Here is a 14065-nt window from a genome sequence, read left to right as displayed (position 1 = left end):
AAGCACTTTATACAGGAAGATATACCACACAAACATGTGGCATAAAAATGAGGTCCTCATTTTTAAGCTGTTACATGTCATATTTAGAATATGAAGGCATTTGAAGAGTCGTGCTTTTCAGGGAAACTCTTTAAACACAAAATATATTAAAGGTAATACAGAGTTTTGGTATGGGGTCATGTTTTTGGTTCAAATGAACATATTGGAAGCATAATTAATGCAAACATGTTGACATATTCACACAACTTTGTATTACTTTTAAGCAATAAGTACACACATGAAATGATGATATGCTGTATATTTCTTTATTCATATTTTGAATCAATGTATTTTGAAATGTTTGTACATGTAGATAATGTACATAGTGTTATTTATGAGATCTGGAAGGAAAATCCTGTTTTTCAACCTTCATATTGAATAAAAAATGAAAAATCAAGACAAAAGTGAACATTTTGATCTGTTGTCCTAGTACCTAGCAGTGCATGTGTGGTAAAAACGAAAGCTTGTTAAAAAGGACTTTCTATTTAAAATAAGAATAGAAGGCACAAGATAATAAATGATATATATTCAAATCTGTTTGAACTATGTTAATATGTGCCATAAAATCTGATAAGAAAAATCTAACAAACTTTGTACTTAAATGGCTACAGAAAAAAATGATAATAAAAAATGCATTACAGCAAAGATTTTTTAAATTAAGGCATTGAGCATGTGTAGTAAACATTACAGCTTGTTAAAAAGGACTTACTATTAAAAAAAAAACAATAAAAATTTAAAGGCTCAAAGAAAATGAATGGTATTTAAATCCTTTAGAATAGTATGTGCCATAAAATTCTGGGAAGGAAAATCCAACAAACTTTGGACTAAATGGTTAAAAGTACAAGATAATAATCATAATAAAAAATGAATTTAAAAGATATTGCATTATAGCCAAATTTAAACAAGCTTTTCAGCATTGTAGTCTTCATCATCGAGATCTTCTTCATATTGTTGAATATTTTCATTGACTAACCAAAACCATAATCCCTGATATGCATTTAAAAAAACTTGGTCCTCCTGCACTAAAAGCTCTCTAAAGCGGGACTGCACTACTTGTAGCTACTTGCGCCCTCTATATAGCAAACAATGCGTAAGCGGTACCCATTGGTCCCCCATGATCCCCTTTTTCTTATGTTATGCAGCGGTCACAGAGCTTCGTCAGACGATTATTTCGTACGAATCACCGTTGAATTTCCATTGTTTAAAAATTGTACGGCGTTCGTAGCAGTTCGTAATGGCATTTGTGACCGAGGCTTTAATTGAGAGCTGATTTGATGAGGTGACCACTCAGGGAGGTCTACTCCCTCTTGGCCCCATTAGTGAAGACGGGCTTTAAAAACGAAGGAAAGATAAAAAGTGACATTCCTGTCACCTTTGACCTCTCCCTTTCTGATTTTTAATCTGTGCCATGTCCCTCTTTGTAAAGACCTGCACACCCCTCTTGTATTTTCCAAGCTGCCCGTCCACATAGACCCCTTTCCTTTGCGTCTTGTCGGTCCAGAAGCCTTTATTCCTGAAAACAAAAATGAATTATTTCAAAATCACAGCAAAGCCAACTGACATTATCATACATGAATAATTGTACAGAGAAAACTGCCTATAATGACCATCCAAGGGAGACAAGAAAAGTGGTCTTTATAGGGAGGTGGTCTTTAAGTACAGGTTCCTTTAGTACATGTTTCAATGAGAAACCATTTTCAAGGGAAACAAAAAATATGGTCCTTGTTGACAGGTAATCTTTCTATACAGGTGGTCACCAAAGAAAGGTTTGACTGTAATAATAATAATAATAAACAATATTTATAAGGCGCTTAATACTGGTGTCTCTAAGCGCACCATATTCTGACTTAACAATTATTTACCAAAACTTATAATAAACACACAACTTATACATCTGTTCTTTATTCAATAAATCATGCATATATAATAATAAAAAATAAGATAAGAGTGAGATCAAACAAACATACATACAAGAGGTCAAACATAGGATCAAACATAGGATCGAACAAACAAAAAATAAGACGGTGTGCACCTCCTTTGACCGACTCACAACTGCACAATATTATTTATGAATTAAAAAGGTGCGTTTTCAGCAAGGACTTGAATTGGTCGAGAGAATGAATATTATGAAAGTGCGCTGGTAATTTGTTCCAAAGGATAGGGGCATTTACTGAGAAAGCTCGGTCGCCATATTTTGTAGCGGTACGAGGTCCGAGGGTTAACTGCAAGGTTGATGATGATCGAAGAGGTCTTAAAGAACTAGAAGAACGTAAGGAAATCAAATCTGAAAGATATTTAGGGGCTTGGCCATGGAGAATTTTGTATGTAAGAAGAAGAACTTTGAATGTGATACGATGGTGTATGGGAAGCCAATGAAGAGAACGCAATATTGGGGTTATGTGCTCAAACTTTCTCGAGAGAGTAACAAGCCTTGCAGCAGTATTCTGAATTCTTTGAAGTGGAAGTAGGTACGATTGCGGAAGACCAGAAAAAATTGAATTACAATAATCAAGGTGGGAGGATACAAATGCATGGGTTAATTTTGCAGTTGTGGGCCGGTCAAGTAGTTTCCTAATTTTCCCAATTTTGAAGATTCCAAAAGATGCCGATTTACATACGTTTTTAATGTGCTGTTGAAAAGTAAGATTTTTGTCGATTAAAACACCCAGGTCTCGAACGTATTCACTACCCTTCAGTGAGCCATCTCTGGTAACCAAGTCGGGGAAGGAATCGGTGTTTCTGAATTTGGAAGTAATGTGGATCATTTCAGATTTTCGTTCATTAAGGCAAAGTCTATTGTTAGAAGACCAGAACCTAATGTCTTCAAGGCAACTGCTGAGTTTCCGAGTCGCATCATCCTTCCCGTTAGGCTTAAGAGTTATATAAATCTGAGTGTCGTCAGCGTACATCGCATGTTGAATCCCCTGGTGAGAGTTAATGACCTTAGACAGTGGGCTGGTGTAGAGAACGAAGAGAAGTGGGCCGATTACGGAACCTTGAGGAACGCCGCAGATCAGTGGAAATGTTGCAGAAGGCGTGTCGTTGATGATCACACGTTGACTGCGATTGTGGAGATATGAGCGTATCCAATCAAGCACAGTTCCGGTGATGAAAAAGTCATTTTCCAGGCGATGAAGTAACAGGGTATGGTCGATGGTGTCAAATGCAGCCGTATAATCCAGGAGGATGAGCACGGCTTCATTACCCTTGTCTATGGGCAGGAGAAGATCGTTCAGGACTTTAACCGTAGCAGTTTCTGTTGAATGGTGGTTCCTGTAAGCAGATTGATGAACAGGAAGCATGCCAAATCTCTCGAGGTGGGCCTTCAGCTGAGCAGCCACAATCCTCTCCAAGACCTTATCTAGGAAAGGTAGATTTGCAATGGGCCTGTAGTTGTTCAGTCCATTTGGATCAAGGTTCAGCTTCTTGAGAAGAGGAAGGAGTATGGATGTTTTAAATGATTCCGGGACATGACCAGAAGACAAGGAGAGATTAAACATCTTGGTGATAACAGGGAGGAGTTCGTCAAGGGTGTCCTTCAAGAGCCACGTGGGAATTGGATCCAATTTACAGTGTTTAGATGCTGATGGTAGTGATTTGATGAGCTTCCTGACTTCCGAATCAGATACAAGACAGAATTGGGAAAGTTCATGATCAGACGACGGAGCGCAATATGTGACTGCTGGCACCGGAACTGAGTCAGTGAAGGAAGATACCAAATTGGATACCTTCTCGCTGAAGAACCTAGCAAACCTGTTGGCAAGTTCACTGTCAGATGAGTGATCCGGAATAATTGAAGATTGATTTGGTGATGAGAGTGACTTTACAATGCTGAACAGTTGTTTGGTGTCAGCATCTGCAATAAGATTCTTGAGATACGTTGACCTAGCATTGTAGATGCATTCGTAGTAAGAATCGCATTCTTGACGATACAGTTCCCTGTCAACACAAAGCCCTGACTTGATCATACAGCGTTCCGCCCGGCGCCTTCGTCTCTTTGCCTCCCGCACGTCTTCGGTAAACCAAGGCGCTTTAGGTCTAATTGTGACGGTTTTGACTTGAAGAGGAGCATGCCTATCAATCAAAGTACCCAAAAAGGAGTTGTATTGATCTGCAGATCTAGAGGGACATACAGGTTCAGAAAGTGGATGGAAGATCAGTTTAATGTCGTTGCGTAGAGAGTCCATATTGATGCTTCGAAATTTTCTGAAGCTCACTTCCTTCTTCGGGTTCTGGGGCCTGGTGAGGCTAACTTTAGCAACTAGTGCACAATGATCGGAAGGGAGTGAAGACAACAGCTTCACATGGTCGATGTCGTCTGAATCTCTGGTGAATAATAGGTCAAGGGTATGGCCTGCTCGATGCGTAGGTTCATGGACATGCTGCTTAAACCCAAGAGAATCAACTCCGCCCATGAAGGATTTTGCAAAATTATCATTGGGATCGTCAACATGTACGTTAAAATCACCTAAGAGTAGAGGGAAGTGATCGGTTACAGCAGCACCTTCAAGAAGAGTTAAAAATTCCTCCCGAAAGGTGCTGTTAGAGACATTGTTACTTGTGGAGGGAGGACGATAAATACAGTACAATCTAGCAGCAGAGGATGGGGTAAGGTTGATTATTAAATCAAGTAATTCAAAGGAAGAAAAATCATCATTGGAATTTACAGTACAACGAGCTGTGGATCTATAAAGTACAAAAATGCCACCACCCCTAGAAGACTTACGGGGTCGGTGAGTAAAATCATAATTAGGCAAGCATAACTTCATATCGGCCAAAGTGTGACCGTCCCTGTTATTATCCCCAGATAGCCATGACTCAGTTATGACTAATACATCAAGGTTATTGTCTACAACTAAATCAGTAACTGCATGTGTTTTATTGGTCAAGGATCGTGCATTCCATAGGCCAAGTTGGAGACCAGTGGATGGCACAGAAATAGGTGCAAAGTATTGTGACCTTGGGACCCTACGCTTACGGGGCTTACGTCCGCGGTGAGTTTGACGTCGGCGACCGATACCAAGCTCACAAACCCTGGTCCACACAGGTTGAGATAGCAGCTGGTAAGGCTGTCTGTTCAACTGATAGAGAGCATTTAAATCATAGCAAATACGACTTGACGGTGCATAATCAGTATATTGAGATGTATGAACATGATCATGATCTAAGTTAAGACCATCGAGGTTCTGTGGGCCTGGGTTAGGCTCAATATCGCCAGAGAGTAAGGTACTCAATTGGAAACTTGCTGTAGTATTACTATAATACAATATTGGTCTACTACAGAACTTCAAACTGCTTTTAACAGGAATGTGTGGATTCAACCACCATTTCCTTACAACAAAAGACAGGTCAGAACCACTGTGAGTTCTCAACACAGCTGTAACAAGTGTTACACACAAGAGCACTTTCAAAAGTCTAATACCCTCCATTGTAACAGGAAAATACCTTAAGAGGATTACACAAAAGGAGTATGTGTGCACAACAATTCATTCAGCTAGAATACAAAGATCACAGACTCAATGAAGTGTACAACAAGATATGCCAGAAAATGTACAGTAAAGTGAATGCAAATGGCAGAACATCAGAGTTCAAGTAATACAGAAACCAAGTACAAAAATGAAAACATAAAATACTCAACATTCAAACCAAATTACTCCTTGTAAGTTGACTAAGCTGATCCTTGACCAATAAGAACTCACTTAACAGCAACAAATAACAAAATCAAGCAATCTTTAAAGTGAAATTAGAGCAAAAACACAGAGCCTAAATGAGAGAGGCTACCCCTATGGAGGTGCACACCAAAAATCTGTACATTGTGTGTGAAAGGAAACCACCATTTGGTCTGCATAGTAGTATTCAATTTGGTCTTCTCTCCCACTCTTTAGACTCATTAGGTTAATTCTAATTGTTTTGGAATGACATTTCCCAAGAATTTAAAAAAATGAATAATGTACAGTGGAACCTCGGTAAAAAGAACACTGATATAACAAGGTATCTGTTATTACAAGGTGATTTGGATGGTCCCAGCTCTTTATACTCTTCTGTTTTTTACCCTGATATAAACAAGATTCCTAATATAACAAGGTAATTGCCATGGTCCCAAGGACCTCGTTATAACAAGTTTTTACTGTAGTAACAATTTCTTTACTTACTGGAGCTGTATCTTTTCTTCTTTCTTCTTCGATGTTTTCATTCCCATCTGTCGATCCTGAAACACAAAAACGCCAGACAGGTAACAATAACAAAATAAAACGCAACCTGGGTAGTGTGGCAAATATAGATGAATGTCTTTGCAAGGAAAGTTTGAGCCTGGCAGGGCTTTGAACCCTCTACCTTATGATCCAGTCTGGTGATGTACCACGTGGACCTCTACATCTTTAATTAAAGGCCCCTCAAGGGAAAAATAAAAGTGGCCACTGTAGAAAGGTGGCCTTTCTAGACAGGTTCTTCAACACGCTTCTTAATCTAATATAACATATGAATTATAATGAAACTCTTGATCAAGGCGCAAAAATAATGAATATGCAAGTTACATTTTAAAGACCCTCTGCACTAGTTTGGCCAGGAGGGATTAGACCTCCCTGCATGGTCACCGACAGGTGGTTATCTCATCAAATCAGCATTGACATAAGAAAAGGGGGACCATGAGGGACCAACGGTCAACACTTATGCATTGTTTTATATACTGTAGAGGCCGCAAGTAGCTATTCATTGTGCAGTAGGGCTTTAAATAATAGCTAAACAGATTAATCTACAGTAGTGAGAGGCTAATTTCATGTTTAAAGTTGTATTTTGAAATCTAAGAAATAAGGATGTGAGTTTCAGAGAACAGACCTGTGCAGCCAAGGATCTATCTGCGTAGGCAGAGAGGGGGGGGGGCAATGTGGATGACCAGTATAGACAGGTTCCCATTATAGAGAGGACCACGAAAAAAGGTTTGACTGTATATACATTAAAGATGCTCAAGCTTGGGTATATAGAGGGCAGCACATGGACACCGCCATAATCTCCCGAAGGAAACTCAGTGTGAACATCGGAGCGGTTTCGGAGTACTGGTACCGCGCATAATAACATAATAATCGTACAGTCATAAGAAGTCTGCAACTCTGCATGAACATTTGCAGTGTAGGTAAAGGTCAAACAAAGTGAAATCATGTACGCGTATGTTGCATGCTCGCTAATCCTGATCTAACAACGCCCAGACATAATACATAATACAATCTTCAAATTCCCATCAAATATCAAATAAAACTTGCAAGATTAAATTGTAGATTAATATATTTTACAGATCAATAATAATGTGCATTTGTAAATGTAGGTAATTATAATCACATATCAATAAATTTGATATTTTAAAACTAATTTACATCCAGTCAATCAAAACTTTGGCTAAATCGGGCACGGCACGACTAGACTTGGTCGTTCGTGAAGTAGGCAAGTTGGCGATCACTACATAACACTGAGCCAACGGGTATTACTGGTACGCTCCTGTGCGTAAAAAGTTTGCAAGATGGCATAGGTATCGCACATAGGTACAGTGTGCTGCCCTCTATATACCCAAGCTTGAGCATCTTTAATCAAGACGTCTTCGTACTTACGATCTCTCTTTGCTGCGTCTCCTCAATCTTCTTCAGCCTTTTGGTTTCCATGAGCTCCTTGTAGTTCACAAACGCTCTCTTGGGCGGCTGCAAATAAGGAATCACAAAATTTATACAAACATTGTTTAGTTGCTATTACAGTGAAACCTACTTTAGCAACCATCTGTGTAGAAATATTTGTGTATCCTTTTGAAAACTGCCTCATTGAAAACTTGATACATTAAAGGGATTAGGTATCTTTGTCTCAGATTCTGAAACAAAATCCTGGATTTAGCTCATGCTGCATTGACAATTATAACCCTTTAGGTCAGTCAGGAACCCCATGACTTTTACAAGCCGATCCCCTGTCTGATTATCAAGATATTTATGATTGGAAATCGAAATTTCAAAATTTGTTTTCCTAACAGTTTTTATAACACTTCAGTGCATTGGGGAACATGAGAATGGTAAAACCGGTCACTCAAAAGATTTTTACTTTTTTGAGGCACTTCATGTTAGTTTTGTAGCACAATTTTGAATAAGGCTTCAATATTACATCATATCACAGACACTGATAACCTGTAGGTCCATGAATCTCAGATTTAACAATGTTAAACGTTGCCTTTATAAAAAAAAAACCTGTACATAATCATCATTAGTACAAATTTGTTAACAACCCATTCAAGTATGTGTATTAAATTCAACAAGTGGATGTCGGTGAGCTTGTATCTGCGATGGTTTAGTGAAACGATGCCTGGAGGTGTTTTACTGGTTACCTTTGCATCTAGCTGCACTGCCTTTAATAGCCTTAAAGGTGTGAATTATTAATAATAAATGGGTTATACATAAATAAACATCAGGGTAGCATTTCACAAGGCCATCTCAAGTACAAGTTCCCTGACAACCCATTCAAATGCATGTATTGAAACCTTCACATGTTTCACGGGATGTCGGTGAACTTCTAGCTGCACTGCCTTTAATAGCCTTAAAGGTGTGAATTATTAATAATAAATGCGTTATACATGAATGTAAATAGCCATCAGGGTAAGATTTCACAAAACCATCTCAAGTACAAGTTCCCTGACAACCCATTCAAATGCATGTATTGATTTCTTCGCATGTTTCAATGGGATGTTGGTGAACTTCTAGCTGCACTGCCTTTAATAGCCTTAAAGGTGTGAATTAGTAATAATAAATGTGTTATACATAAATAACCATCAGGGTAGCGTTTCAAAAAAAAGATCTCTAGTACAAGTTCCCTGGCAACCCATTCAAATGCATGTATTGAATCCTTCACATGTTTCAATGGGATGTCGGTGAACTTGTACCTGCGATGGTTTAGTGAAACGATGCCTGGGGGCTGTTTCACAAAGATTATAAGTCAAACTTAACTCTAATTTGGGCTTAAATATTATGGAGAGCCACTTGTAGCCTTATAATGAAATATATTCAAAAGCAAAAATTCAAGTATTTGGGACTTTTCATAAATTCCACATCAAGAACATGAAATCTCCCATGATAATAGAAAATATGAATGATTTGAATCAACATGTTATGCCTTTTAAAATAAATTTTACAAAATATTTTGAAGGATGCTAACAGCTTTTCATAATTGTTAAGTAAAACATAGAGATAAGTTCAACCTAGGATCTTTGTGAAACACCCCCCAGGAGGTGTTTTACTGGTTACCTTTGCACCCAACTGAACTGCCTTAGCCGCTTCATGTTTCTCTTTATCACCAAAGGACAATCCACTGATACCAAACTTCCAAACCTCATGCCTTGCGAGGTCTAGGTCTACTTCTCCTTCGGGGATCTCTCTGCCCTTTGGTCCAGGTCTACTCTCAGGCTTGGCTAGGTTCTATTGGTAGAAGGGTCGAAACAGAAATAAATTAGCCAAAAAAACTAATACATTAATTAAGATTGGTCACAACAGTGTAAAAAATAATTACAATGGAATAGCTCTTCTTGGAGAAGGCTAAACAAAAAAGATAAATTACAAAATATAAAGCTCTCTGCCCTTAATGGGTCCTTGACTACACTAAAAACTTGGCTATCGTAAGTTCTATTTTGGGGAGAATCGATAGAAAATGGATGATTGGCTGAAGGATTGAATGAATGCATGGATTAATTAATAAATGAATGGATTCGCTTTTTTCAGGCTAGGTTCTATTGGGAGAAGGGATGATACAGAAAAAAATTACCCCCAGATAATAATAAAATAAGATAATAAAAGCAGCTTTATGATAAGAAGACAAAATTGTTATTAGACAATGTTGGTAGTAGATGGGCTGGGTGAAGCTCATATATGGAAATAGACAAATGGGTTGTAGGCCAAAAGGCAATTCATTGTTAAGGCCAGAATATACATCATGTCTCAGTAATTATATTAGCCTACACGTCAGACTCTTCTTCTTCGCTACACTGTATAACTTAGTATACGGAAAGTACAGGCTACCGACGGGTGTATTCACGTACTGACTCAACATTCGTAGCATTTTAGACTCAATCAAGCTTATTCAAATGATATGATAATAGGTTACCTAATAGGAATCTATTGCTTCCCTTTACCCTCGTTAAGATACGACTCAGTTTAACACGTCATATCTGAACGGACCTTCAGTCAACAATTACAAGTTCAAATTCAATCACATTTTGGACAGCTACAAGAGCCCCATATGGGAACTTACATCATCAACTTTAATACATCCCTGACTCACTTGGAAACATTGACAATAAATGAAAACATATTTATTTCAATTGTTGTATAAAACAAGTAAAGAAACTCTTTGCATTTCTTTCTAAGCTCATAGGGGCATACTTTGTAATGGATTATTATTTTGTGTTTATTATTATCAGCAATGAACAAATCAATGACACTGAATGAAGCATCAAATAATACCTCCTTTTTCCTCTTGGTAGGGTCATTAAATACAACCACTTCAGGAGCTCTCCTTTTCTTTCGCCTCTGTTCATCATCATCTTTCCTTCTGTCTAGCACAGTGATTTTTTCCTTCTCCACGTTCTTCTCCTTTTGCGATGCCTGGAATAATCTCAGTTCTTCCTCAAAACTCTTCAAGGAGTTCGGCTTTTCTTTGTCAAATGTTTTATTTGATACATTCACAGACATGAGTTTTTTCTTCTTCTTTTTTTTCTTCATCTTCTTTTTCTCTTTGAGGACTGCATCGTCTATTGTGTTGCCACGGTGATGACCTGCTCTCCTCCTCTTCGTGGTTTGATGAGGTGAATCCTCTTCAAGCACACTGTCACCTAAAACATTATGAAGAAACAAAAAAATAGATCAATGTCCACTAAAGAAAAAATCAAACAAATATGCCCTTAATAAAAAAAACAGCGCTAGTTCACAAATGTGCCCAAATGAGTCAAACTTTCAGAACATCCTAAATATGCTCTAACATGATTTAAAAAGATACTAAAATGATGAACAATAGCTTCTAATGCAGAAAAACTAGTCTAAGGTCAACTATTGCATAACGAGATACCTCCACTTCTTGGTCGCCATTCATACAAACGGTTAGAAATTAGATTGCATTGTCTTGAAAAAACGCCTAAAATTCAACCAAATGAGCTTCAGAGTTGACCTTGGACTAGTTATTCTGCATCAAGAAGATTGTTGATTATTTTAGTACCTTTTAAAATCGTTTTAGAGCATTTTTAGGATGTTCTTTAAGTTTGACTAATTAGTCTTACTCGGCCTTTAAAAAAATCACAGCAATCCAAACAGTGAATTCAAATAAAACTTTTATTTAAAAAAAATCCTTGTCCAGATTATTTTCGGGAGCTTTTTTAACAAATCCAAAATGCGTCCTCATAAACAAGGATCGTCTGCATTTTCGCGGACTTTTTTTTTCATCGGCGCTCTGCAGGTTTTGGGCTACCGAACCGCCCGCTGGGCAATGCCAAATTTGGATTCCCCAGGGGAAAATAATCCTAGTTGACCATCTACTTTTATGGGCTGTCCGTCTTCCCTAGGATTTATTGCTCATAATGTGAAGGTCTCTGTACAAAATCAATGTAAAATGCATCAAGAAAACCATCCCGGAATCCGTTTTTTGCATTGCCAATGGGCAGATCAAAAATATGGAACATCTGCTCTTTTGCAGACGCATTGGTTTGCGTTTACAAAGACAATCTTTGTTTATGAAGACGATCCATATTCTCGGACCAGTGCCCCTACTGATGTCTGAGTCAAGTCTAACATTTAACTATCAATTCATTCCCTCATTTTTATACTTTACATCTGGCCCTTCTGGGCACCTTTCTATGTTCTTTCAATTAACAATAGCATGTGAACTAACACTAACAGTCAAGCTTTGACGAATCTTTATATTAAAGTTACATTACTCAGCTCAGCTCAGAACACTGCACTGACGCCCGGCCCCCCCACTCCGAGGTCGGAATGACCGCATGCGTGTTACCAAAATGTCCGGTAAAGGGGTACTTTTCGTGCGACAAAGTCCGGCCCGAGAATTGTAAGAAAAGGGGGTGTAGACCTATTTGACTTTCACCCGGAGATTTCTTTAAAAAGGGGGTGTTTTTTCTTTTTTTTCTCTCATCTCTTTGGACTCCTGAGAAATTATTCCGAATTTAGGGGGGTCTTCAAGTAGGGTGTCTGAACGATTTTTCAATTTTCAATTTGGGATCGTTTTTCACCATTTTTGTTTGATATTTGAATAAAAAGTGTAGACCTAATCAGAATAATACATTTCAAATTTGAAGCTTCACCGATGTTTCAATCAAAAGATACAGCCCCTCCAAAATGCTGGTATATTCATATCATTTTGGTCAAAATCGACGAAAAAGACGTCCACGCAGAGTGATGTTGTTTTGCTAAATTTAGCCAAACAGCTGTATCGCGCGATATGCAAGCGTATGCATATCGTACGCATGCTGCTAAGCCAATGCGCGACTTGCAAGCTTGAGCTACGCTGTCTCCGCGACATGTGCCATTGACTAGTATGGTTAGCGTTCGTCGCACAAAAAACCCGGAAGTGAATGCACGTTATAGTCAATGGCAATATCGCGGAGATGTCTCCGCGATATTGCCATTGACTATAACGTGTATTCACTTCCGGGGTTTATGGTGGGAACGGCCATCCATACTTTCATTCACTATAAGCGCACATGTTACGCGATGTAACCATGGTTTGGACTGAGCGGAGCTCACGCCTCCCTAATTAGCTGATTCCAAAAATGTGGGAAGGGTATTTTTAAACTGTTGGGGCGAGTGATCTCTTGGGGCTAGCGAAAAAATAAGTGCATACATATTTTCCTTACGTCTAGCCGGACATAAGCCCGGGGGGCGCAGCTCAGGAAAGTGGCAAATTTTGGAGCTAGGATGCAAACAACATTTAAATCGCTGTTTTGACCAAGATATTTTTAGAATTTCGGGGGTGCGCCCCATTGGGGAATATGGAGAAAAACCTGCTCTTTCATATGACACCTCATTTATTGAGTTTCACCTTCAGGATCACAAGCCCCAAAGGTTTGAATTTCATTTTTTTTCATAAAATCATTGACCAATTTTCATGGTCGCGCAATGCACGTAGACTGCATAGGGATGCGTGCAATCTCTATGGGAAGTATTTTAGCACACAACATCGGGTGCGCGATCAGACACCCTACTTCAAGGCAGGAAAAGCCCGTGAAAAGCCTACGAAAGGGGGGTTTGGAAAGGTTGGCAGTCCTCAGATAGGGGGTACTTTCAAAAAGAGGGAACAAGCATAAGCGTACCCTAAATAACACTGAGTGGGGGGGGGGGGGGGGGGGGGCCGGGCACTGACGTGACTGACTGAGTGATAGATTCTACTGTGAACATGGTGAATGATAGAGCGATACAGCAAACATTACACGATTCTCGATGTATGGGGCAACAAAAGAGACTGGTCGCAAGCACTATTCAACCACAATCGACCAAAAACAACACTAGATCTTCCATCTTTGCTGCTATTACATGTAGCTAATTTCCTTACCATACTCAATCAGCTTTTCTAAAATAGTTCTCTGCGTTTCATCCTCCATTGTCCAAGACAGAGCTATTTTTTGTGTGGCTAGATTGCCGTTCAATGCAACATGTTCAAGATTACAATTTGACGTCATAAAAATGAATATGCTTCTTCTTCTTCTTGATTTGTTTTTGTTTGGCAATCAGTCACAGTTGACTATTTTTGCCACACACTATTTTATGAATTATTTATATATATAGTCTACATATATGTACAATTTCATGTCATAATTGACTATTTTTAGGATTCTTCAAGTTTCAAGTTTTCAAGTTTCAAGTTTATTTGTCTTCCAGAAAACACATGTGACAAAATATAATAGAGTATAATCATAACAGTACAATGTAGAACAAAGGAAGACGAGGAGACCTTGGTTGAAGCACAGCTTGTTAAGTTAAGGCCCCCTCATATGATGTGACAAAGATAA

The 14065-nt window shown here is 38.6% G+C and overlaps 1 protein-coding gene across 1 annotated transcript; it reads right to left on the bottom strand.

Annotated features, from left to right (window-relative positions):
* Positions 1–283: 283 nt before the first annotated feature.
* On the bottom strand, positions 284–13743 carry LOC590346 (uncharacterized protein C1orf131 homolog). The gene is made up of 6 exons (XM_789954.5): positions 13609–13743; positions 10518–10885; positions 9306–9476; positions 7638–7724; positions 6192–6247; positions 284–1552 (listed from the first exon to the last, which is right to left on the bottom strand). The coding sequence occupies exons 1-6, from the start codon at positions 13733–13735 to the stop codon at positions 1408–1410; spliced, it is 954 nt and encodes a 317-aa protein (XP_795047.5). The 5' UTR covers positions 13736–13743; the 3' UTR covers positions 284–1407.
* Between the last annotated feature and the right edge of the window lie 322 nt (positions 13744–14065).

This window comes from Strongylocentrotus purpuratus, unplaced genomic scaffold (assembly GCF_000002235.5).
Source record: "Strongylocentrotus purpuratus isolate Spur 01 unplaced genomic scaffold, Spur_5.0 spur5_contig_821, whole genome shotgun sequence".
Lineage (NCBI taxonomy): Eukaryota > Metazoa > Echinodermata > Echinoidea > Camarodonta > Strongylocentrotidae > Strongylocentrotus > Strongylocentrotus purpuratus.
Note: the sequence above shows the minus strand (reverse complement) of the source record. Positions and strands in the feature narration are given on the sequence as shown.

Bases quoted from the DNA above. Each gene is read 5' to 3' on its own strand.
- LOC590346 (XM_789954.5), bottom strand. From the start codon at position 13,735: ATGACGTCAAATTGTAATCTTGAACATGTTGCATTGAACGGCAATCTA. The intron at 10,886-13,608 runs GTAAGGAAATTA...ATAATGTTTTAG, and splicing joins AGAAAAGCTGATTGAGTATG to GTGACAGTGTGCTTGAAGAG. The intron at 9,477-10,517 runs GTATTATTTGAT...TTCTACCAATAG, and splicing joins CTACCAAGAGGAAAAAGGAG to AACCTAGCCAAGCCTGAGAG.